At 43.6% G+C, this 27,270-nt stretch overlaps 1 protein-coding gene and 1 long non-coding RNA gene across 6 annotated transcripts in view; both read right to left on the bottom strand.

Annotated features, from left to right (window-relative positions):
• Positions 1-27,270, bottom strand: part of agap1 (ArfGAP with GTPase domain, ankyrin repeat and PH domain 1) — a 71,714-nt gene that overhangs the window by 24,460 nt on the left and 19,984 nt on the right. For 3 of the 5 annotated variants that reach the window (XM_052057430.1, XM_052057428.1, XM_052057426.1), the window contains 11 exons: positions 24,597-24,655; positions 24,425-24,512; positions 21,111-21,125; positions 20,588-20,673; positions 20,317-20,458; positions 19,171-19,305; positions 15,997-16,124; positions 14,732-14,887; positions 14,557-14,649; positions 5,323-5,427; positions 3,157-3,325 (listed from right to left, as the gene is read on the bottom strand). In XM_052057430.1, the coding sequence (XP_051913390.1) occupies positions 3,157-3,325; positions 5,323-5,427; positions 14,557-14,649; positions 14,732-14,887; positions 15,997-16,124; positions 19,171-19,305; positions 20,317-20,458; positions 20,588-20,673; positions 21,111-21,125; positions 24,425-24,512; positions 24,597-24,655 (1,176 nt within the window). The remainder of the gene's footprint in view (positions 1-3,156; positions 3,326-5,322; positions 5,428-14,556; positions 14,650-14,731; positions 14,888-15,996; positions 16,125-19,170; positions 19,306-20,316; positions 20,459-20,587; positions 20,674-21,110; positions 21,126-24,424; positions 24,513-24,596; positions 24,656-27,270) is intronic. The other 2 variants (XM_052057429.1, XM_052057427.1) reach the window with 1 other exon arrangement.
• Positions 5,428-14,546, bottom strand: LOC127595757 (uncharacterized). Its single transcript, XR_007961323.1, has 2 exons — positions 11,128-14,546; positions 5,428-11,081 (listed from the first exon to the last, which is right to left on the bottom strand). It is a non-coding gene; the product is annotated as an uncharacterized LOC127595757 (long non-coding RNA).

The raw sequence follows: 27,270 nt of genomic DNA, 5'->3' as shown, positions 1-27,270 counted from the left end.
TGATATTTTGTGTTTAATCAGACCGACTATGTGTGCCACGACTTCACGGCTCAACGCTGTATGACTAACTTTGCAGAGCCAATTATTTTTAGTCATCGTGTTTGTTTTTCGTGGAAGTTGGCAGTTCCATTAATAACTGATATGGTCAGCACCAGACATAATGATATAACACATCTGTTGCACAATTGAGGTGCTGGTGAGTGACAAAATAAATGATGACCTTTATTTTTTTTTTTTGAAACATTCATGAATTGAGGCAATGTTTCCAGCTCCAAAACTAAATATGTGTTTAAAAATAAATATTGTGCAATATAGAAATTAGTGAAAGCACATTTGTATAAAGAAAAAACACATGGCAAATATTTATTGCTCATTAATATTAACTAAAGGGCGACCCGGTAGACCAGTGTTTAGCACGTCGGCTTCACAGTGCAGTGGTATCGGGTTCAATTCCAGCTCTGGCCTCCCTGTGTGGAGCTTGCATGTTCTCCCCGGGCCTGCGTGAGTTTTCTCCGGGTGTTCCGGTTTCCTCCCACATTCCAAAAACATGCGTGGCAGGCTGATTGAACACCCTAAATTGTCCCTAGGTGTGAGTGTGAGCGTGGATGGTTGTTTGTCTCTGTGTGCCCTGCGATTGGCTGGTCAGGGTGTCCCTCGCCTACTGCCCAGAGACAGCTGGGATAGGCTCCAGCACCCCCGCGACTCTAGTGAGGATCAGGCGGTTTGGAAGATGTATGTACTGTATGTATAATATTAACTACAGTGGTGGAAAGGGGGTTGGGGGGTTAAAGCTCCATTGAGAAAAAGTCTTCTTCCATAACAAGGGGAAATTCTGATTTCAGTGTTTTGTTGTTGTTGTTTTTTTAACTGAAGGGCCGTTCACACGGCACACATTTGGTCCGGTGCTGCACCGAGATATTTTGTTGCGGGATATTTTGCACTGCAGCAAATTGTGTGGAGCATTCACACGTACAAAGCCGCTGAGCGGGGCAGCCCCGACACTGTACTGGGGCTGTCTCGCGCAGCGGCTTTCACTTGCGTTCACATGGCAGTTTCTGCAGCGGAGCAAAACGACAGAAAACAAACGAGCTGTCGTGTTGGTTCTTTTTAAAACGTACTGTATATACACAACTCAAGCGACTACTGGACCAGCACGTCCTTCTCCTTCTCGGTCTCCGTGCCTTCTGCTCGAGAGTGACCGCCCAAGAAAACGTAAATGAACGATGACTTCAATGACACTCAGAAAAGCAAACACTAATGCGCCAAACAGAAAATCAAGAGAGGAAATCACAAAATAAATTCTATGGGGGGTTGTGAACAAACAACAAAGGAACAAACAAATCCGAGACAGTCCAGTCTCCTACAAAAGGAAAGATGTTACTAGCCAAGTCTTGTGTTGTTATGAATCAACACATTACGGAAGTCCGACAGAGCACGAAAGCAACGCATTCTCGCCATGCATACTCTTCACAAGCATTTGCTCTGGAGCTAATTTAACCCAGTTGCGTTCACACGTGCAAATTTACACCGGTGTTGCTTCACAAACGAGCATTTGCTGCGGAGCAAATATTTGACCCACCTGCGAGGTGGGTCAAATTTGGTCTGGTATAAGCTCTTTTCCAGGGCTACGCCGGAGCTAAATTGCATGTGTGAACGCTCTACTGGGGCAGCCCCGGTGCAGCACTGGACCAAATCTTGCCGTGTGAACAGTCTGTTTCTGTTCTGTGCCACAGTCGTCCTTCCCCGAATGGATAGATGGCACCGTTTCATGAGAAGAACGCACCAAGCAGCATGGATTAGTTGCTTCTAGATCTCTTCGTATGTGCCTTTTTTGGGATGTTTTGCACAATGTGCGTACTATATACTATATACACTTACTGGGGGCATGCCTTTAGCGTCTTCTTTCACGCCCACTCTTCCCACTTTAATGTCAGCATGCTGTTCACAGTTACATTGGCCTTTCCGCTATATAAGCAGCGTGTTGGCACAACATTTTGGAAAGAATTTAAGGCTTTAAATGAGCCTTTGGTCGCCAAAATATGGTACACTGACTATTTGACACTACATTTCAATAATTAACATGCATATTGTTAAGACAGTGTTTTCTGATAAAATTAAAATGATTTTCAGACCTATTTGATGACAATGTCAATCATTTGTGACTGGATCATTGAGGATGCGGTGGTGGAACGTCCGCCTATATCAGCAATGGATTTCCGACTTTCACCATGGTAGGATACAACATTTCACTTTTCAGCAATGTGGTCTGCAGAATTCCAATGATGGTTATGCAGCACGAGAAGAAGTACAACATAGATCCAGCCACTAGTCCATGCCAGTTAGTAAAAAGAGATACATTTTCAACAAAAACTTTAGCAGGTCTTCTTAAACTTAAACAGGGACATTCGTCAGTCGAGGTTCCACTGTATTTTTAATGGATACTGTGCCAGTTACCATGCATAACTGCTACCAAAACAATGACATTACAGCGATTACATGGCAAGTCATATGCGTGACGAATTGTGCCATACCATGGCCCATCTCTTCAAAGCGTGCCATTACAGAGCTCAGGAACTGTACCGACCTTGAGGACGGATCTCACACTAGCCAAATGTAACGGACCTGAAGTGAGAAGCACTTGGCACAAATTGACTCGTGTGTCCAAACGCCCCAAGAGGCTGCTTTGTCCTCCAGTTGGGTTATTTCTCCCCAAACACCTGACCTTTGACCTCAGTCTCCTTTATCCTGACCTATCTATTCTTTGTAAAAGCCCCCCAACCCCACTTTATACCCCTTCCTCCTTGACTGCAGCTCATTTCTTGGTGCTGGCAGAGTGAATTCTGTCTCTGATAACATTAATATTCATGACCATAATTAGTACATGAGTACGCCTCACTGAATATTCATGCTATTAGCTCGGCCTCCTGAATGTGTGTGTGTGTGTGTGTGGGTCTGTGGGTGGGTGTGTGAGAGACAAACAGACACGGATCTCTTTTACGGCATCTTGTGTCAGGTGCTAATCAGCAGTCTCAGCCTGAATTGCTGCTGCATTTCATTCTCATCATCATTATTGATTTCAAGGACAGTCAGAAATGAAAATGTTAATTCTTTAGGATGTGAAATTATGGTTATAAAATTGCATAATGCCCTCCTCACCTGGTGTGTGTCCCAGCTGCAGGTTGCTCATGTCCTTCGTCAAGCCATTGGTTTTGGGGCTGGGCATGACGGCGCTGGTGGAAACGGCTCGCGGCGGCCGTTTACCTGGTACCTTGACCGTGGTCCTGAGCAGGTCAATCTCTTTACCATGGACATTTTGCATGTAGTCCTGCCAGGGATTACAAAAACAACAACACTGCCCCTTAAATTTGTATTTAAATGGCCGGTGCCGTAAATGTAACTAAAAACGCAGACGAATGTTCCAAAGCTGCAGGAAAGGGGCAAACAAAGACGCGCTAATCCCCAAAGATTGGCTCAAGTGGACTACAGACTCAAAAGAGGACCACTGATCCTGGGACCTGCTCTGATGTAGGCACAAATGTTTTGAATGAACAAGGAGCACTTCTTAAATACACCCTCACTTCCTCAGTGAGGAGGGTGGGCATTATAGGTGCTTGATAGAGAAACGGAAAAAAGTGCAACACAATGTCTGCTTCAATTGTTGATCAAATGTTTTGTAAAGTGTATTTGAGAAAACATTTACATGAATGCTTTTATGTCCTTTTTCTTATTTTTGCAGCGCTTTCCAAGCTCATTAATTGAACCACTTTGACTTGTGTCCACACGCATGAGATTCTGGATCGCTTTGAATGCTTAAACCTTTAATCCTCACACACAAATGCGCGCGCGCAGACACACACACGCTTACATACACTTCTTGTTCGGCCTGACAAAAGGCCAATTCAAAGCCAAGTGCTCTTGATGGCGTCTTAACAAGCCACTGGAGAGCCATCGAGCCGGCAGCCCACTGGGTAAAGCCTAAACACACAGGCACACACAGACACACACGCGTGCGCACACACACAGGCACACACAGACACACACGCGCGCGCGCGCACACACACACACACACACACACACACACACACACACACACACACACAGACACACACACATTCCTCCAACAGATTGACTGAGGTAATTGAGTCTCCATTTGCATGGGGGTCCTTTCATCATTGGCCCATTCGTCCTCTCATCGCATGGTGTCCAGGACGTAAGTGTATCGACTGGATGCATCCACAGCAGGTGGCCACAGAGTATGGAAGTTGAAAATGTGTGTGTGTGTGTGTGTGTGTGTGTGTGTGTGTGTGTGTGCGCCCGCACACACAAGTACATATATTTATATATGTGCACACCAATGAGTGCCGACCCAGATGAAAGCGTGAACCCATACTGAGTGGGAGTGATGAAGACATCACAAAAAAAAAAAGATGAATTTGTTTTAGAAAAAGAAACAAGATCTGTTCGAGAATGACTTGTGTGATGCTGAAAGAGACATCGGCAGGGTTCTTGAAAGCGAGCACGACAAACACTCGGCTGTTGCTTGGTGACTCAGAAATATGAAAATAGGCAATGCTGTAGTTGGTTCACACTTTCGTGGCCAATAAGGCGGCGTTATATCCATCCACTTAATTAGCGACGTTAATGTGATTTCTTTTCACATAGTAAGGCAATTAGCAGCGCTGATTGAGTTTCATCCGATTAGCCTCTGCAAACATGCTAATTGACGGCGAGCTGCTCAGGAAAACCAGTGTTTTTGTGCTGGAGGCGTTTTGCGTGTGCTCATGTGTTAAGTGATGACTTTTTGCACTAATTTACTGCATCAGCTGTTCTAATTGCTGATGGACGTGCGAGCTTTGCTCAAGTGTGTCAGAAGAATGCACCAGATGGAATCAAACGCACAACCTCAGGGTGCAGCCAATCAGCTCCCGAGGCTTCAAATTCACTTAAGGGATGTGTAACTCCATAGTTCTGTCACAGGGAGAACTCAATTCTCTTGTTCTAACATAAAGTGACACAAGCACACATACAGATGACAGAACAAAAAACAATTGTGGCAGATCGTCTTAATTCACTTGCAAGTCCTCAAATTGGAAAGAATTAGCGTGACCACCACCGCCGCCATTATTGACATTCACAGTTGAAACGTGTGTTACAAATGAGAAATTTGCATTAATATGTATATGGAAGTTTGCACAGCGGACAGGATATGTGCCAGCAGTAAATAAAGACATTTTTAATCATCTGATCAGCAAGCAAACAGATAGGTGTTGCTTGATATTTCAAGCAACACCTCTCCAGTGTGCGGGTGTGGGCATGTCTTACATGGAGACTGGGATGGTAGGTGAGGAGCCCGTTGTCGCACAGCGTCACATATTTTTTCTTCCACTCCTTGTTGAGGGACTTGCCGCTCCTTTTCAGCAGCATACCCTGCAAACAAGCACGCCCTTAATGTAGAAGCAGAACAATGCAGTGCATGTATAAGCATGCGTGATGTGGACAAAAGATGGAAGCAGGTTTCTGAAACTCCAGCAGATCCTACATAACCCAGGAGGCGGCTGTTTCACTTGCACATAATTTGCTCAGAGTCATTGTTCTACATCTCTGCCATAAACGAGCCTTATATCTTTGTGTGTCTCTTTAAAAGTAGTGTTTTGTCTTTTTCTAATATTATGTCAGGATCAAAATTGCAGCGGGCTGAAGGACAGAAATTAGTCTACATTGCTTTATTTATATAAACACTGTATGTAGAAATTGAAATTCTCTTTTAAAAAGTGCACTGTCGCTAATTTCAAAAAAGGATTTTTTTCAAAATCTGCAAGGTGCGTAGGATGCATACTGCATGGCACGTACGGTATATCCAAAGCTTTGATCATGACCGCCTCGTGTTGTTCAGTATGGAAATAATGCTTCAATCAAAAATGACCACTAACGAATCTGAGTGCATTTAGTGCCATAAACACGCAATTGTCCGTCTCAGTGTACACGAGTGCCTTAACGAGCTTACGACATTTGCCAGCGTCGTTTAATTGTCTGACTTTTTCCCCTCTTCAGGCTTGTTAATGTCGCCGCTTCTCTGCCCGCCGCTCCTACGCACATCAGCCGCGGCTGACTGAGCAGCGAGGCCGGGCCACCGCCGCCCACACTTCATTTGTGCTCCATTCATTAGGTGAGAGAGCACGAAGGTCGCATAGATGGCGGGGAGAAAGGCATGGCGGGAGGAGTGATGGGGGCTGGGGGGGAATGGGAGGCGGCGGCAGCGGATAAAACTGTCCACTGATTAGCAATTAAAGCCGTGCTGCCACGCGTGTCACTCCACTGGACCTCAACAACATTAACACGCCGACACAGGATATTAATAGAGTCCAGCCGTAAAGGGAGGGGGCATGCGGCGGAAACACCCAAGAAGGAGGAGACGAATGAGGGGAGAAGCACAGTCGGCGCTGCTCTCAATGCTCAGCTTTGATTAAGACAACCTGTGTTGGAGGGAAGAGGTTGAAATGAATTGAATTACGACAGCCAGTGGTTGAGGCATGAAGGAGCAGCAGGCCCGGGGTGACCGAACATTTGCCGTAATTTGCAGTGAAATAATAGGAGAAATACTACATCCGCACACAACAGTGCTGTCATTAATCAGGTTCTGCTTAGCTGCATTCTAAGATGGGGAATCAGTTGATAAACTGTGATCTCACAAAAAGCCCCAAATCCTTTTCTTGAGGGGGTCATAATCAGCTTGAATCCAGCTTGATTTGAATCTGAACAACACGGATGACAGAAAAGCCAATTTAGGCAAGATGGATTCAAACCAAATGGGGAGGGGATTCAAATAAGGATCTCCAGAGATGTCAGTTGCGACTTTGCGGATGCCTGCAAATCTCTCACTGCATAGACAAGTCTGCTCTGACTACGATTTGGATCAGTCTCTTCCCCCACACAAGTATAAATAAATAACCAAATAAATAAATAAATAGCTGCATGTTGCCCCCACCCAATGCACACACTTTCATTCTGCTTCATCAGTCTATGTACCAACTTGTACATTGTTATAGCAACCCGAGCTGAGCGCTGATAATAGGATCTGATTTGCCTGAGTGTGAATTATGCTTATTTAGCGAGGCACTTTTGTTCCCTAAAAGGCACTGCTACATTTCCACATGTTTCGAGTGGGTCCGCTGGCTCCAAATGAAGAGCAAGTAGACTGAACACGTACGAGCTTCCCTGTGGTGCATAAAGGTCAATACGATGAGTCAAAGGTCCTTGCAGTTGGGCCACTGAAGATTATTATGAGCACAAGGGCAGTTTTTAACACAGCCACTGTTAAAAATTAAGTCAACATGTTAAATCCACTGAGTTTTACTGGAGTTTACCAACTGGCAAGCTTGTTTGAGACAAACTTGTCAGTGCATCCTTCTTTGTAATCATCAAACTCCAAAAGGTTTCCAATAACTCTCAAACATTTAAACGGCATCGTTCTGATTGGAACACCCGATGAGGGAATGGAAGGTTCCTACCAAAATAGAATTGGCTACCAGATATCGATGTGATTTTTTCCCCCCCTGTGCCAATATTAAAGGGATGAGCAAGGGGAGTAGTTTTGAAGAAGTGCATGACAGCAGAATGGCAAGGACAACAGAGCTGTTGAGGATCCCAGCGTAATCTTGATAAGACAGACAAGGCAGAGAAAGTATGTTTAGACTCCGGGGTGATTACTTTGAAGGGGAAAACTTGTATTTTGGATCTTTGGATTTGGATCAGTCTTTGTAAACACCACTACGTCACTTTTCTGATACACCACATACACGCACTCTTTATATTTCAGTAATGTATGCCAAAAAGAAATAGTCAGAAGGTGTCCAAGATTGTAGTGACCCGGGGGTCGGTGCTTCACTGCTTAACATTCCTCACAATGGTCTGTCCAAAAGACGTTTTGGGACAGGAGACATCAGCGGATTCATTTGAGTCATCCGTCCTGTGCATGGCATGCGATCACTTTGCATGAGGGTGAGGCGAACTGAACGCCGATGGCTAATATGTTTCATTATGTGCGTCTGCAGGCTCGGTGACACACACGGCACAATTCGCCTTCAGGAGCGGACTGGCTGTCATGACGGCACACAAGGTCTCTGTGTGGGGGAAATATGTCCTCAGATATACTCACTTGGCACTTCCCTGCCCCGTGAAGTATTGTGGCCTAGTGCTTAGGAAAAGGTCGATAGCTGGCGGGGGAGGTAGGGGAGGATCGGTTGATGGGGAGATGATGTCATTTGTTCACTATCCAAAAATGTCCAAAGGCGCTGGCGAGCGTCACAGTTAAGCTCAGGTAGAGGAAGCTGGACGGTGAGTAAAGACTGCAAAGAAGTAGTGCTTCGGAAAGGTCGCTTGTTGACGGGAAGCAGAGAGATGAGGTCATTCATTAGATGAGACACCAGGGTCGTTCAGCAGTCACGTGTCGGACAAAGATGTTGAATAGGCCTGCACTACTTTCCAGAAAACCGGTAAGTCACAAATTTGGTGTTAGTACTCACAGTATGGGGTCTCAACAATCAACCCTGACTTAGTATTGCAGTAGGTTAACATCACGCCAATGTCCGTGCATATGGAGATGCAAAATAAAAAAATGATTGGCTCTACTGGACAATAGGGTGACATGGCTCAGTGATAGCGTGGTCGTCTCCCAACATGGAGTTTAGGGTTTGATTGCGAGCATGTTGACATCAGAATCAGAATCATCGGTTGCACATGATTAATTAAACCGTGTACAACGACCATGTTTGATTATTTATATAAGGAGCGGAATGAAAAAAAAATGCATATTATGCACGGGATTTTACATGATCATTATTCTATCACTATTGGATATGAATTATGACATATCTTAGTCTACGTGCATCGTACTAGACTTAGTTAATTACTGTCATACCTTTAATTTAGGAGAGTAATTATTAGATCAGGGTTTTCCGGACTGCGACATCTTAGGTAGGAAAAAAACAAACAAAAAACCCTCACGATAAACCACCAAACAAAAATAACAAAAAATTCTTCAGGAGACCAATTAGCATCGCTCCAACAACCAGTCCCAAACGCCACAATTTGTTCTTCAGGAATGTTTTTCCCCAAATCTACCAATCTAAGTGCTCCTTACTTGGAACACATTAAGCGAGCTCTCCCCCAAGCCTCTTTTGTGATGCAGTGAAGAAACTTTCCTGGTCTGCTATGAACTAATAGAGTATTTAATCCCTCCATCAGCCCGATGTTGTTCACACAATGGATAGTCCCGGGTGTGATCCAAAAAAGAGATACAGAGGGCGCTCAATCGGCGAGACAGAGAAGGACACGCTCTCCACAGAACGGGCTGATTTCTGAGGGGCCACAGGCCTTTTGTTCATGGGAATCCCACAAGAGCAAGAAGCTAAATTGGAGGTGTCACCCTTAGACAGCAGACTTAAGGGGGGTGACAGTGGGTGGGAAGGAAGCTGAACGCTGCCTCCTCTATCGCGCTGGCCATCGCAGCTCATCCATCATGCTTTCAGACAGAGCGTGTGTGGATGTACCAAGATTGCAGGCAGCTTAGCCAAATGGTTCCGATGGCTGAGATGTGATCAACCACATGCCTCACTGGTTCAAAGTTTTACAAAGTTTCCACATTATTGGCAATTGCTTTGTGCTAAATACAGATTCTCACAAGAAAAATAAAGTTGGCTCAGGGTCACTTCTCCTACAGGTTAGTAACCAAGGAAATTGGCAATCGGGATAATGAATGACAAACCTAAAAGCTTACTGGAGCAGTTAGTTTCAGTGTATTAACAGTCATAAAACACACAAGTCCCTCAGGCCAACAACGGTCATCATGCGACAAGCCCGTGGCAAAAAAAAACTGGAGATGAGGCGTAATGAGTATGTTCATTTGATTGACGCCTGTGTGGCATGTTTTAATTATTCCTCCGACTAAAATGGGAGTGACGCCCCCTGCAAAATCTCATTTGCAGGGGTGAGTGTGCGTGACAAAAATGTCATGATGGCCAAAATGGCTCAGAGCAGTGACAACCTTTCACGGGGAAATGATATTTTTCGGATCCGGCGAAATGCGGATCGTGTCACCCTCGTTAAAGCCTTCATGGCAGGTCTTTAATATTCACCGTCTTAATTAGGGCCACAGTTAATTTCATTAAATTCTTTGGCTGCTAAATGAAGCAGATTATGAGACATCTTTTATTGCCAAGCGTGAAATTACAGCCTGCAAGCCGCCAATGGCGGCCCTAACTAATGAATTACAGGGTAAATAACATCCGAATTAACCATGCAATTTAACTCCTGACAAAGCAGCAGGCGCCGAGAGGGGACGAGCACACTTGTCAAAACCAGCCAGCCCCGTACTCGTCTGCAACGCAGAGAGCCAATTACAGCACTTAATCGCCTCCTTACAGGAAGGAGTACTGTCCCATGTCAGGAAGTAGACCACGAAAACTATTATCTCACCAATAGTGAGCAAGGTCATCGAAATTTACCAGGACAAAGGTTCCCATTTTCACTTATTGCTCAGAGCAGTATTCATTCGATTGGCATTTCAAAAACATCGAAACACACCAAAAATTCAAAGTTCATTTCCCTAATGGGTTTGTGAATGGGTTTTTGCACGTTCTTTGTGGAGCGCTGTATGATTCACTCTGCTTTTGTGGATGGCGCAAACCAAGAAGGCTGCACCTTCTGCCTTTCCCTTGGACCAAATCTACTGCATTCAGATGTACAGTAGATCAGGGGTCCCCAACCTTTTCTGCCCCACGGACCGGTTTATGTCAGACAATATTTTCAGGGTCCGGCATTTAAAGTGTGGCGGATAAATAAATATATATGGTATAAATATATATAATAAATATATATGTTATGAGCTGCATGCGGTGTTGTCGTGGTGTTTTCGAAAGATAATAAAAATGAGGAGCGTCTAATTTGATTGATATGGTAATGTTTAATCAAAATACAATACAACGCAAATTCAAAGTGCATGAAAATGACCACTCACCACAATGCTAAATCAGTGCGAGCCCCGAGCAAATAGGAGAAATAGGAGAAATAGGAGAAAATGACACCTGAAGTGTGCCCCGAGCAAATAGGAGAAATAGGAGAAAATGACACCTGAAGTGTGTGGTTTATATCCAGTCTACTTTGTAATTTTGTTTTAGTCGCCGTTGCTCCAGAAAACCCCCGCTTCACACAGGTAGCATGTCGGAAATAGCAACAGTGCTATTGTGGTGATCGCAGAGTATTCAACCATAACTTTAATCCAGAACACCGGAGGAGTTGTTGTCTCGAACATACTTTTAAGGCCGCCATCATTTGCGATCTCTGGCAGTTTTTAAAAACTCATTTTACGAGCTCCTGCGTTTTGTTTTGAAGTAATCGGTCACGTGACGGCGAAGCGTGGCTTGACGTGCGGCAAGAGTGACACAGATGGATGTAACGGAGAATCGGGTAATTTTTCAAAATAAAGCATTTTTCGTATTCTGAAATCAATAAAACGGAATTCATGTAAGTTCTTTCTGTGCGGCCCGGTACCATATGACCCGCGGACCGGACCCACGTCTGCGGACCTCTGCAGTAGATGATTAATGTTAGGGGCTGGGGGGGGGTTCAATTGAACATCCTATGGGCATGTTGGGCAGTGGAATGCTCTGAGCATGGATGGAAGACAGATATTGTTGCAGACCTGGCAACCCTGGGACATTTTTGAAGATCAAAATGGGAAGTGATTTTGGAAAAGGGAAAAATTTTGACATGTTTAACAGGGTCTTCAAGTGCACACTCTTTCAAAGATATTGAAATCTTGGCAGCCTAGGATAAAATATAACCGCAACATAGGGATTTTTATTTTTGGCCTAATAATCAGAACCGGAATCAATAAGCTTTCATTGGCCGACATAAAATGAACCTCATTTCAAAATTCAAGCTTATTCAATTGAAATATGATCAGGGAATGTAGGTAGCAGATGTTCAGGTCAGTAAGAAAGTCTTCAAGGCATTGACTGTATATCTACAGCCCCTCTATTTCTGTCAAGATTCTCTTCATCACACATATTCATCTTCCTGCATTAGTGCAAGGCGCACGCACGCATGCATGCAACTTAATGTTGACTGACACAATTTTGGTTTTTTCATCATGCTACGATCTGCTCCTGTCATTATGATTTCAGGTAATCATGTCGACTTATCCTTTCAGAGTTTACATTACTTTTGAAATTTCATTTTTAGAAAACGGGTGCATTCCCCCGCTAATCACATAGCTTTGCACACTTCATTGATTATTTTTTATGTCACATTCTCCAAAGTTGGCATTTTACTTTTTAACTGTGATAGAGTTACTTAGTGCAAATTCGACACTCACTGAAATAAATATATTGGTGGGGGATATTATTCAAACCACTCAAATTCTTCTCAAAATGCTGATAAACCCTCAAGGTATGTTCTCCATGAAAACCAAGGTTTGGTTACCACCCAAAAAAGAAAAACATTGAAAAGAAATCCCCAAAGAAGTGAATCCGCAAGTGCAAGGGTCCGCTGTTTTGTTGCTCACGTTCTTCTCTTCATAACATATTTGTGCCATTGCAGCGTGAGTCTCTTTTGTATCGGAGGCTGTGACTACTTTCCTTCAAGAGATTAATTATTCCAATTTTTTGTTGAATTCCATTGATTTTATTTGATTTGAAAAACCATGCTGGCTCAAGTTTCGCAGAAGTTAGGTCAATTTGTGTCTTTGTGACATTACATGTAGTTTCTGTACAACTTCTGCGGCATGTTTAGTTCCACAAGCAATTTGGGGATAATCCTGGCAAGATTGGTTAGCATTAAATGTTTAATCGACAGCTATCAATGGCTGCCTGCGGCCCTTTTTTTTGAGTGCACTTGGCATACAAGTTTGCTGGGCCGTCATTAGTTCCTAGGACTCCCCGGTAAACCGTGTGACAGAGACTTGAGTGAGCTGTTCGCCTTCTCTGCGCCAATTAGCGGCTAATTAGCGAAGTGGAGCAGATGTGGAGGAGTAAACAAAGCTGGATGCATCCGCTGCATTCCAGAAAAAAATGATTCCAAGGTTTATTGTTCAGCGGGACATTTCGCTCACCATTAGGTCTGCAGAAACTCGTATCCGAAGAACGTTCCATCACATCGCTACATGTAATTTTGCCAACATTTGATGAAAAACAGCAATTACAAGTACCAGAAATCTGGATTTTTTCCCTACTTGTTATTTGGAGGTGAACATATGACCTCCCAGCGGCTGAGGGAAGCCATGAGAATGTGACAAAAATTACATATTCACTAATATGCATGACACTATGGATAAATGTGCATAATTGAAAAAGGCAAATGTGTAAATATAATACTGTATGTGCACAGGACCAATTAGGTCAGACTGTTCTTGTTAATGTGATTAAACCACTGCAATGGGTATTTTTAATGAGTGTGCCTCTCGCAAAAACGCTCTTCTTTAAGAAAGAGGCGGGCTGAACCGGCATCACCTCGAGTGGCCCGGAGTCGCTCTAATGAGATCACGAGTACTCACCAAATGGCATACAGGTAAGCTCACTGGAGTTCAAACCCCTCATAAACACTCTATGCCAGGGGTCCCCAACCTTTTTTGCCCCACGGACTTGGGGACCCCTGCTCTATGCGTCGTCCAACTGATTTGCTCTCTAATCTTTATGACTGACAGCTCTTGTGAGGGTTCATACTCTAGCCATTTCGTTTGACCTGTCTGGTGAACACCCAGCAGGACATGAGGAGGAGAAACATAGATTATAACATGAAGAGGCCACTTTCATTTCGATGCGATAATGGCAGACACCCACATACACACGCATGAGCGGTGACATTTGTTTTACACTGGGCAATAGCTCAACTCTCCTTGTCAGATAATGATGATTACTTGTCACGTGTTTATGGCACTCCATCTGCCATCAAACTAAATGGATAGCACAAAAATCTGGAGTCTGCCCACTGAGATGCATTTACATCACAAGTTTTGAAATACACGATGGGAACGCCATCCCGAGGCAATTACGGATGCCTCCGCTGCGGTCTCGCCTGCTCTCTCCCGGTGAGACGGCCTCTAATCAGAGATGCAATTTGTTCATTAAGAGATTACAAACGAGGCTGTGGCGCCGACACGAGGGTCATGATTAGCACTTGCTAATTGCCTGATATGCTTGTCGGGAGGAGAGCCCGCCGCTGCTGCGACACGTTGGCCGCAAATTAAGAGCCAATTCCAACGTTCCCTTCACCGTCACAGCGGGTTGCTCGCCCTCCCACTCCTCTCGGTCCTTTATTCCTTGAAAACGCTACCGCGCCCGCCAAAGCGCTCAGCTGCAGATGAGCGGACAAATGCAAAGGAAGCAGCTTGAAGTGTGACGCAATGGCATGAAGTGGGCGATCCAAGTGGGGGAACAGAGGGAGAGGAGGCGTGTGTCTACTAATGATGCGCTTGGAGCACCCAGGAGAGCTTGGTGCTCTAATTGATGTCAAGTGTGTGATTTCATTCTTAATGAAGAGCTAGCACACAGGAAGTTTTACCTGTTTGATGGGAATGGCTCGCCCGCTGCCAATGCTGTCGGCGCGAGCCTCTAGGCCTTTCTTATCCTTGTCCGTCTCGGTGGTCTTCCTTGACTGTGGAAGAGAGGCAGGCTGATCATTCCCAATCGCAATGATGTCATCAAAAAGCATCAAGCACAAATTCACACAAACTGACGGTGAATAGGTTGGAGCGCCGCTTGGACTGCTTGCGGACGGGCGTGGGCGTATTGGTGCTCTGCGGAACATCAATGCGTAGCTCCTTCTGGCTCGTGCTCGGCGTGGATGGCACCGATGATGAATAATCACTCAAACTGCCGCCGCCATTACTTGTCTAAAACAACAAGACATTTACGAAGTGTAACGAGTTCGGTAATTGTGCTCGGGCAGGGAACTGAAGCCCCATTCCACAAAGCAAGATGGTGTCATCTGGTTAGAGTTGTTGTTTTTGTCCATAATATCCGCTCAGTACCACTGATGTGCAAGTCACTACTCCCAGAAAGTTCAGTATATTAGACTGTTGGGTGAAATTTCAGGATTAACCCAAAATGCATTATACTATTTAAAAATGAACCTAATTTAACCATCTGTAACCGTTTGAATGCATATGTTCAACTGTTCGGCATTTCATACTTTTTGCACAACCTGCGCTTCTCTAACAAGAAGGTGAATGGCAAAATTCACAACAGGCATGTGGCGTCTGAATGAACCAATACATTTCGCGCCTCAATTCAAAGTGACTCTTTGTCACACCTTTTGACATCAAGTTGATAAACGGCATCTCTCTGTTGCAAGGGCTCAAAAAAGATGCTGCCAGTGAGCTGAGAGCATTACTGGCACATTGCTACAAATACACAGACACTGGAAGAGTCACAAATGGTCATGAAGTGGACATAGAACATTTCATAGCTCAAACAGGTACCTGCTATGAATTTTGCTATCAAATTAAATTGACATGTAAAGGTGATAGTGCGGTTGGTCATACTAGGAGCTCTTCCTCATATTTTGATTCGCTAGTTGTGTCAAAAATATTACAATCATTCTAAACATTATTGTTAACTGTTGACATTTCATCCAGGGTCTTAAGATATCTAACTTATCGTGAGCATAGTGGCAGTGAAATATGTATCGCTTGTCAATGGTGGAATGAGACACACTGATGTCCAATGATTGGTTGACAAGTTGACATTTGTATTGCAATTGAGTGTAAAAAGTGTAGTGATAGGAAATACTGCAAAATTTGAACTGCACATTAATGACATGACGCCATGAATTATGACAGTTACACATCAAAATATGACACCAATGCATTTATATTTATGCCATCAATATTGTTTTTTTGTGAAGACTCTACAATTAAATTTAGACAAAAAAATAAATAAACAACAACAGTAATTTCTGTAAAAAGTGAGGCGCCACCTGGCCTCGAGTGGCCCCACTGACCTGGTTGACCTGGACATTGGACACCTGCGGCGTACAAATGGACGAGTGACTCGGGGAGTTTGGGAGGGATTTGCATGGGCCTATGGACAGCTGCTGCTTCTTCCGAGTGGCAACGATCTTCTGAGCAACTGCAATACAAAACATCATTGTTCATCTTAGATACAGTACAGGACAGATACAGTACTCTGCAAAAAGCTTGACCGGGGGGTGGGGGTGGTGGGTGGGGGGTGCTGCGGTTACAATTTGCCACATTGGAGCTAAAAAAATTAAAGGGAGTCAATCTCAGCGACAAAGACTTGCAAATTAAAACGCGTAAAATTAATCATCTTTCTACCACTGACAAAGACAGAACAGAGGTTGAACATGTCAAACATGGATGATGCCGGCACAAGCTTGCTTCAAAAGAGATGAGAGTCAAGGCTTCGCTGAGTGTCTCTCAGATCCAATAAACACAGACGACGCGATTGTTTTAACTGAACTCATTAAAGTTAGTTGATGAAGAGCCCATCGTAAACATTTACCTCCCGGTGATACGGGGTGAGCCAAGGGTAGCCACTGTGAGAAGGGTAGAGGTAGGCGGCAAACCAGACCGGGTAAACAAGTTTCACTTGAGATTATGACTTGTGTCTTGAGACAAAATGCACTCTGCAATGATCCTGCAACGGCTGATTGCTAACTGAGACAAAGAGCACGAAACTGTCGACAAAATGTTACATGATAAAGGAGGTTTTGAAATCCACCTCATTGTTTAATTTGTTCAAACTTTGGTAGGTGGAAAGAAAAGAATATCTTATTTGAGTGGAATTACTGCACGAGGGTACTGTTTCAGCTGAGGCTTTTCAGTGCAGAGTTCATTTGGGGTCTGGCTTCTTCCCGCGGTCCCCCAAAAATTTGTTATGTGGATGTTTGTATAGATCTGTGCTCTGCTGGGTCAGCAGGAGGTAGTGCATGTGTTAAGAACAGTTTTAATATTTAAACCTCACATTTGATTTAATCATTTAATTAACAATTTATCTTTCTCCATCAATCACAAAGCTGGCATGAGAGGCGACCACTTGCTTTAACGTCAATGCTCTAATCAGATTTAAGGCAGAATGGCACATAAAGATGGCGATGGTGGTGATGGTGGTGTAGGGATGTGTTCTCGCCGAGTCTGCAGTCAGACCGGAGACATTCAAAGCCTAAAAATCTAATATTCGAAGTAAAGCTGTAGTTCGGGCAACATCCCAAAAATCCTGCGCACGTTGCATCAGTTATATTTAAAGGTGCCAACTAATCATAAACAACTAAAACAGAATTGGATAATCAAAACTATAACAATCTTTTGTGAATTTTTGTGAACAGGCAAGTGTCTATCAGGCAGGAAGCGCCATGAACACAAGAGGTGGCATAAATAATACACAATTGCATTCATTCCCAAATCCGCACTAAAGAAGAATCGGCCCCAATTAATATGAAAAAAGAATCAAACACACTAACACCAATCAAGCCTGCAGCCTTATGGTTAGTAGGAAGGTAAGGGGTAACAATGCATTCATGATGATCACTTTTGTGATGGTGCTGTTTGGATTGTTTCTGCACGTCAAGTTGAAGACACACAAAGAGATATACAATTACTAAAACAAGGTGTAAACGTGACTGTTTTTTTTGTTTTCATGGTCTACTTCTTCAAAGAGCACACATCTAGCCTGCAGGTGAACTGAACGTGTGCATGTGTTGCAGTGGATGAACATTAGCGAGTGCTCATCTTAGCTTGTTAGAGAGTGTGAACGATGTGCTTGGCTTCCACACTCTGACAGATGAGAAAGAAGCCACACACATGCGTGTTTGTGTGTGCGAGCGCGCACGTGTGCGCGTGTGCATTTGAGGCTCATGTCGCCATAATTAGGCTAATTAAATTAGAACACTGATGAACGAGGACCACAGTGCATTCAACCTCGCCCCTACCCCCTCCTTCCCTCACACAGAGGTCACTTCTCCCAACTGGACGAGGCTTCACTTCTCATTACTTGTCTAATGCGCACACGCACACACGTGTGTGCGTGTACTCATGGGTCACACACTGTCATCAATGAAAACAAATAAGACAGTCTATGCTCATTCAAAAGCAATTTGAGAAATGAAAACAAATATCTAAAAAAAGACACCTTGTTCCCTACACAGAAGTTGCCATGGTAACAAGACAGATACAATTGGGGGGGGGGGGGGGGATAAATGCCGTCTCTCATTCAATATGTTGATTTGCAACTTCAAGACATGCAGATGACGATGTTAGGGGCAAGCAATTGTCTGCTCCAGTGGTTGATATTCTCCTGTTTTGTTTTAACGAGACACCTGACAAATGCATGGTGCACATCCACACAACTACAACACACAGATCTGAATACCAACCATAACATGTATTCACAAAGAGTCACTTTCTAGCATTCGTGGGTGGACAGGATTTGTTTCCCTTCTTTTTGTACAACTTCACATTCTCAACTAATTAAGTTAAAATACTGTTGTTGCAGTTGCAGGGAGAGTGTTTCTGTTTCTCTCTTTGGCTTGACATAAGCCACTTGATGGCTTTTTAAAGCATTCAGTGTATATGATTCAGCATGCGTGAAAATGAATAGATGGGCAAATGAATGATGGTGCGATGGGCACACAAATGGAAGTACAGTTACAATAATATAGGAAAAACTCGTCATTGCCCTGCTTTGTTCAAACTCAGCAAGTCAACAAACACCACCATCTGCTTGTGAAAACAAACCAACATGCACTCCCTTCCACATGGAAGCTCAGCCAAGTCGTACTCTTGGAAGCATAAAGCAAACTAACTTCCTTGTGAATGTATACACCATAGGTTTAGTGAGAATTGTTTGATATCTAGTATGGGCGCTGAGCATCTGGACCATGGAATAGGAGCCATGTCTGCACCTTGAAAACTGTGGGCGTGTCTGTCCTTTAATTTGTCTGTGTTTTATGAAACCTCCGAGGGAAGGCACTCTTCTGCAGTGCCCCTCCTTGCCTTGCTCCCCTCGCTATGATAAAACTTAATTGCTGTTCGGTTAGAGCTAAATAGCTGAGCGGGTCAATTTCCCCCCTAATTGACGGGCGATTAAGAGTTGGCGAATGTGCAGCAAGGGAATGTGACCTTCCCAGAAGACTGGACTATGCAATCAAGATTCTCACCATCCTGGAAGACGCGCTCCACATTGAGGCCGTAGGTGGCACAGGTTTCATAGTAGGTGCAGCGCTTCAGGTCGTTGGACAGTTTTCTGGCCCGGCCGTCGTCAATCACCCTTGGGTTCGATGAGCTGATAGCATCTGTGGAAAACAACTTCTATAAAAGCAAATAAACCCCAACTCTAAATAAATAAATAAACACACACACACACACACAGCAAAAATATCTGACACCAAAGTCTATCCCTTGTTGAATGAACATACTGTATATGCCACAGTCTTTTCACAGAACACGTTGCACAACTTGTCATTTGGTGCCATCTGCTGGCTCAAGGTGAAAGTGAGCTCAGAGTAAAAGAGAACAGCATTTCTCAAACACGACCAACTGCACACGACGTTCTCTACAAAATATGACTGAACATTGAATTTTTTTTTTCCAGGAGTGAATGCCATCAGAATTCTTCAATGTAATAAAACGTTCAGAATCTAATATAACTATGTTAATAGTAAATTTGTGTATTTATATTTTTCAATATTCACAAACCATTTGGAGGAAGGGTGGCAGGGGGGCGGGGGGTGAGTGTGTAAATACAGTTTGAAAGGAACCAAGCAATTTCAAATCTGGAACCAAAGTGATGGAAAAGAGTAGAATAGTTAAAGATATGAAATTAATGACCAACCCCAATAAAGAAAACAAATGAGCCAAGGTCATCACACAATAACACAATTAAAAAGCTCACTAAATCAAGGGCATTAATACAATAGTGGACTGCGACAAAGGTAAAAAAAAAACCTTCTCGTTAGAGGATGGGCTTGAAGGTAAATTGAAATGTAAATATTCCCTTTAAAAATGGGAAGGAAAAAATCCCCAAAATTCATGGTTTCCTGTCAAACTTAAGGCTGCTTTTTATTAATTATTATTAATTTCAAATGATAAAATTCATTAAGTATACATTGAAATGCTTTTTCCTTTCGATAATTAATTTGATATCTGATGGCGTCAACGTAGCATTGTACTTTAACGTCCCCTCCATTGTACATGTGACTATAAGAACTCTCCGCTAGATGGCAACAGTGTATCTAGAGAAAAAATGCAACACAACAGAGTGTGTGTGTGTGGTAGTGGTGGTGGTGAGGGGGGGGGTGTCAGACCTTGGGTGCCAACTAAGACCAGTGGAAGGTCCGCAGCGTTCCTGTAGTTGGCAAGGCGGTTGAAGTAATGATAAACTGTCTGGAAGCTGTTCTCATCCTCCAGACTGAAGACAAAGATGACTGCATCCACCCACAAAGCGAACTGCGGATAGAAATAAGACAATTGGGAGAGGGAACCGATCATCACATTGTGGACAGATCTCACAAACAGACCCCATCTTGATATGCTCATGTCGTCACTGGGGTTGTGCACCATACTTTCAGTACTAACCTGTGCCTCCGGGGGGCCCCCTTCATCCCTGATGAGCAGCAAGTGACTCTGCCCATCAACCACCATCTCCTTCTTAAAGCGACCACCTAAAGAAGGCATTGCTCGCATCAGATGAAGTGACTAGACATCTGTTGAGCCAACTGGACTATTCGGAATGATACTATTGGAAGGATGACAACCTCTAACTGGGAGATGTTGAGCTTTGCAAAACGCTCGGATGTCGATGAGAAAACATGAGTGCTGATTTATAGCTCTGAGACATTAGAAAGTAAGGAAAGATTACTTCAATCGTTAACGGTGGATGATTGGTGATTATGAGAAGGGACCAAGAGCAAACTAAGATGAAGGTTGTATTAGCCAGGCGAGTTCAGCTTGGGGTTCAGTGTTTTTAAGTTTCTTCGAAGATAGTTTGCATTTCAGAACCAATTATGTTGTTTAATGGAATCCAAGCTGTCTTCGGCAGGCTGCTGCAGCCATCTGGGCATGATGAACATGAGAGGAAGATGAAGAAGAGGATAGTTACCTGCATCCACGTCAGCTAGTATACCGAGAAGCAAGTAGAAGACAGAGTGGAGAAACACATACGCGCGCGCACACACACACACACACACACACACACACACACACACACACACACACACACACACACACACACACACACACACACACACACGCACACACACACACACACACACACACACACACACACACACACACGAAGGGTGAAGAGAGCAAATCTTTGGCCTTAATACCACCGTTACGCTGGCAAGCAAGAGATCACAGCCAAGTGATCGACGGTGATGCATTCAAATGAAAACTCCAGAATTGTCATTAGATGCCTTTTAACACTGAAGGCTCATGCGTTTCTATTTGTGTGCAGTGAATTTAGAAACGTGTGATGGCTTCCATGTGCAACTTGTTTGCATACACTTGGCGGTTCAAGATGCTTAATCAGCTGAGCGCGCGCGCCGGTTTGGCTGGGAAAATGCTTCTGTGTCTGAGTGTCCATGAACACACCACAGAGCTGGAGCCACCACTGGTTTGCCGGCTGTGCTGCCTCAGAATAGTTCTGGTTAGCGGCTTTGTGGCGCTGTGGTTGCTGTGCTGTTCCAAAGCCACCGTCTCAGCTCTGAATCAGTCGGCATGGGAATCAAGACTACGGCATATTTTTAGGCTCCAGGAATTTGAAAACAACACAGAAACTTATTTTGGCCTGGAGCAGTCGGTCACAGTTTAAACCAGCACTCTCACCAATAAGAATATCAGTTTTAACAGAGCTGACACTGAAAGTAAAGAGCAGCCACATAAATTGGGGAGATGCTCCTTTCTTTGCTGTCAAGACCTGTTGGGGCATATGAATGCTTTCCTCTGGGCGGGTCCTGCGAGAGTGAATATTATTAATTGGATCACTACTTGCAGTATATTTCGGCACCGTTCTACAAGATAAAGGAGTCCAAGACAAAAAGCTACCACAAATGTGAATAGACAGGGATGTGCAAATTGTGTGCTTGTTTTTTTTTTCTCCTTGTGGAGGAGTATAAGGGAATCTGGAATTGGCAGTCAGAAACAGGAACGTTTACACCAAAATATCCACAAGTTATGGAAAGCCTGTGATGCATGCGCTCATAGAAAGAAATAAAAAAAGCTCCTGTGACAAAAAAAGAAACCATCAGAATTTTTTACTCTTATCTGATAAGCGCGTACACGTGCAACACTCCAATCTAAGTGCCACTAACAAAATAATGGGAAGGCTTTTCAAAGGTGAATAGCCAATTGCCGAGAGGTAAATACCATAAAAGACAACAAACCTCATAGAATAGTACCGGATATAGATGTGAGACAACTTCTGAGTTTTGAAATACAAACCAGATAGCGAAGATTTTTTTCAAAAAAAAAGTGGGGCGGGAGGGGGGGGGGGGGGGGGGGGGCAGCATGCCTCTTTCAAGCTGATTATTAACTACCACTCTGCACTTAGCTCGATCACGGAACAAATTAAACACAGAAGTCAAGGTTACACTGTAAAGCCTGTTAAATGACATGAATGCTTCCTTATGCTGTTGTTAGCCCCGACACCCAAGAGGAAAAGGTTTCTGGGCTCGAAACAAAGTCCTGCCCTCATTGCGGTGCCCCTGTTTTGCCCCCAAAAATGACCAGGAGCTTTATTTTTGAACCTTTAATGTGAACATGCCATGTTCCTGCAAAAGTACCTACTTCACAGGGTAAGTTCCTGCAGTGTAAAAGGGCCTGACCATTAATTAATTTTGGCATTAATGAACCCTTTCAATTGTCTAGGTGTGAATGGAGGTCTGTCATCTAGCAAACAAAACGAAACAAAACCAAAAAAATGCTCCTCTCACACTGTATGGAAATACTTGGCTTATAGGTACTCATTCCCCTAATCACTTTTATACTCTATCATTAACTTTAGAGTAGACAAAACAAAATATTAACTGCTAGTTTTTCCAGTTAGCGCACGTGTGGTGAGGCATGCAATGGGCATATAACCAGCTGCACTGTATGACAATCAAGTAACAAATTTCACAACAGAAGAGAGAGGGGAGTTGTCTACTACTACTATTCCCCACCCCCCCAACTCATTCACTGCCGATAATATAGAGTTATATCGAGAACATAGAACTGGGAGCGCTGGCAGTGACAGAGTTAATGCCATGTGATCGACCATCAGCCCTATTCGCGGACGAATGGTAGCTCACAATAATGGATCCAATGTGCACCCCTGGTATAAGTGGTCAAAAACTGGTAGATGCATAAATGTACAAAATGGGAAAATACTGACATTACAGGTAGTGGCACAGTCATATTACATCAAGAGAATGCAAAAGAATACTTTTTGGGGATGGTACAACAATTACTTTGGTGATGGCATTGGCAGACTCAAGACACAAATCATGCAAATCAAGTAACAATAAAATCCTGTCTTGGGTATTATCCTGTCAACATTTTTTCGTGTTTTTTTTTCCCCCTCCGTGATTTCCGGACTACGAGGTGCACTAGATTAAAAAGTTAAACAGTTAATTTTAGCCATAAAACAAATATGCGCATATACCGTATATCGGCAGCTTTGTTCTATTAGCTGTGGCTCTCCACATTACAGCATAGGATAGTTGCAAAGAAAGCGGTCGTGCAGATTAAATTTTCTTTTGTATTTAATTACCTTAAACGCTTGTAAACTTGTTTAATACATTTTTAAAAATAAACATATAAATACATATAACTGTTGTATATGTTAGTTGCTCCATGTACAGCACTTTGTATGCAGCGATGGCTGTTTGAAAGTGCTCTTTAAATACAATTGAGTTGAGTTGAGAGGAAACACTTTTTATTATTGTTTTACAAACAATGTGTTGAATTTGAGAGGTTATCAGTTTCGCTCTAAAGAATACAAATTCCTGAGTGTTTCTGTCTAAAGAGAAACTTGTGACAAGCACTCTTTGATGGACAAAACGCAATTCTCAGGGAACACTCCCTCACGACTCCATACGTCATGATTTGCGTGATGACTGATTTTAATGCTTTACTTTTCGCATGCAGCCAGTTTGGGTGAATTATTTCATCATTCAAGCATCCCACTGAATTATGCAAATAACTGATATGAAGATTTAGTATGAGCGCAGACTCAAACAGTTTCACTGTACCACTATGACATGTAATTTCAGTGGTCAGATGTGAGGAAACTATTGCCAAATCTACTTGCAGCATGAAGCCAATTACGAAAAAAAAAATCATCAATCAACCGTGTCACATTCAAAGCAGCAGGATTCAAAGGAACAGCTTATGTTTTGGAAATTACGGATGGAACTTGTTGGCTCTTTGTACCTTCAGGTGACTCCTCTTGGACGTACGTTCCTGTCAGGTACCTGTGGACCAATGCCGACTTGCCGCTAGCCAAGTTTCCCACAATGCCCTGTAAGGAGAGCGCACCTTTTCAATAAAGAGGACACTTTATAGATTTGGATGCAGCAGATTGTAGTTTTGTCTGGGAACTCACCACTTTCAGTTCTGGCACAGAGCGACTTAGAGTCCACTCCTGGCTGTTCACAAATGCATCTGAAAGAAAAAAAAGGTCAAGCATTGTCAATTCTCCATTTTTAATTGTTAATTGACAAGCAAGTGGAAGAACACCATCAGTGAAGCATACGGCGACAAAATTCATTGGTTTGGCTTGTAATAGGAAACTTAAATATGATAAGGATACATATGAGCACATTCGTAACTAAACCAAGCAGGTTACAAGCAACAACAGTTGAATATCTGTTGCTATTTGTTAATCAAATGCACATAGCTTCACTGTTGAGACCACAAACCCATTACGTGCACTTTGCATTCCTCCATTATATGCGCTTTTTTTTTTTGAGGACTACAGTCTCGACTGTTTTAAACAGAGTGGGCTCTTTTTATTTCAAAAGTTGAATGGGACTTTGTTGGTATTTTTGGATGGGGGACATTTTTGTTCATATTTGAAAAGGCTGGGTCAGGGGATGAGCAATGTAAAAGTCATTATACTTTTTTTTGCGCTTCAAAGGAAAAATTGACTGCTACATAACATTTTGGAAACTTGTGCTTCGAAATACATCTTTTGAATTTTTTTCTTCTACATTTTAGAATTTTTGCATCCAGGGGTGTCAAAACAAAATGCTTATATTTCCGCTTGAATATATACCTTTCCAACAATTCTTCTCCTTGGCTTCTCATGAAAATCTATTGCAACTTCTTTACCCCTTTGGAAATTCTAGCGAAGCATCGATGCACGTGCATTAAGTAGGCCAGTAGGCCACGCCCCTTTAGACTTTCTCACTAATTCATTAGCTGCAATCTGCGACAGAGCCAATGTGCTAAAAGCCCTCCAGGTACTGTAGAAGCCTGGCCGACTTGCACTCTCATCTGACCATTCCAGGAAATATCTAGAACAAGCATTGACCTACAAAGATCCATCATTTATGGAGTGCTGCACACCAAGATGCTTCAAGGGATCAAACTTATAATGGTACGCTAAACCTTTGCTATTAGTGGTGGATAGGACCAGAGCCTCGGTGAGAGTTGCCACCCTAATTAAAATATATATATATATATATATATTAGTCAGTCGGGACTTTAAATGTGACATTTTCTTCAAAGATATATCTTGCCAATTAAATATCATTTGAAACATATCTCGATATATTTTGAAGTGGGATGCTTCTGTTCGATACGATGCACTTGCATCTTTTAACTCAATATCGATTTTCTGATTCAAATCGTTTTTGTTACATCCCTTGCAATAACTGTGGCCACATTTCCACACTTCGACTATATCAGTCTGGACAGAATCCAGGAGAATCCAAACACACAGGAGGACATTATAGAGGTTTTCACAGATGCCGCCTGTGTGGAAGCTCACTGCCAGGCAGGATGTTGATTCAGCTGTTTCCTGTTTTTAGGTCCAATTGCATTGGTGTGTACCCGTTTTAGCAACATTGCAACATGAAAGAAGACAACGCATATTTTTTCAGTTTTAATCATCTCCTCTGTGTCTGAATAACATGACCTATGACATGCATTCGTGAGCTCTTGCTAAACACAGCAGATTTAAATACAATACCACGCCTCATTCCCAAAAGACTTGCCTGACCCAAATCATTTGCTGTCTGATGTATAAAGGTTTACTATTTTCACGAAGAGCTCACAACAGCGAACAAAGGCACAGAGCAGGTAAGGAACCAACTGAGGAAGATGAATGTGAGGAAGGCAGCAGGTCCGGACAAGATCAGTTCCCGGCTCCTCAGGACCTGCTCTGACCAGCTGTGTAACATTGTCCAGCACATCTTCAACCTGAGCCTGAAGCTGGGCAGAGCTCCACAGCTGTGGAAAACTTCGTGCCTGGTCCCAGTGCCCAAGACCCCTCACCCTAAGGAGCTGAACAGCTACAGACCGGTGGCGCTGACGTCTCACCTGATGAAGACGCTGGAGAGACTCAACCTCGCCCACCTTCGACCGCTGGTGAGACCGTCACTGGACCCGCTGCAGTTTGCCTATCAGCCTGGCATCGGGGTGGAAGACGCCATTATCTACCTCCTCCACTCAGTGCTGTCACACTTGGAGAAGGCTGGGAACCCTGTGAGAATCATGTTCTTTGATTTCTCCAGTGCCTTCAACACCATCCAGCCCAATTTGCTGGGAGGCAAACTGCAGAATGCCGGAGTGGACCACCATCTCAAAGCATGGATCATAGACTACCTCACAAATCGGCCGCAGTACGTGAGATTGCAGAGCTGTGAGTCGGACCGGCTTCTCTGCAGCACTGGAGCTCCGCAGGGGACTGTTCTGGCTCCATTCCTGTTCATCCTCTACACCTCGGACTTCAGACACGACACTCCAAACTGCCACCTTCAGAAGTTCTCCGATGACTCTGCGATTGTTGGCCTCAGTACAGAAGGGGACGATCGGGAGTACAGGGGACTGACAAAGGACTTTGTGGACTGGTGCCAGCAGAATCTCCTCCAGATCAACCCTAGGAAAACTAAGGAGTTGGTTGTGGATTTCTGCAGGAAAAAGTCCTCACCAGCACCGATGAACATCCAGGGTATGGACATAGAGAGGGTGACCTCCTATAAGTACCTTGGTGTTCTTCTGAACGACAAACTGGACTGGTCTACAAACACGGACACCCTGATTAGGAAAGGACA

The sequence above is a fragment of the Hippocampus zosterae genome, chromosome 2 (genome assembly GCF_025434085.1).
Source record: "Hippocampus zosterae strain Florida chromosome 2, ASM2543408v3, whole genome shotgun sequence".
Lineage (NCBI taxonomy): Eukaryota > Metazoa > Chordata > Actinopteri > Syngnathiformes > Syngnathidae > Hippocampus > Hippocampus zosterae.
This window is presented reverse-complemented; position numbering and strand designations above follow the sequence as displayed.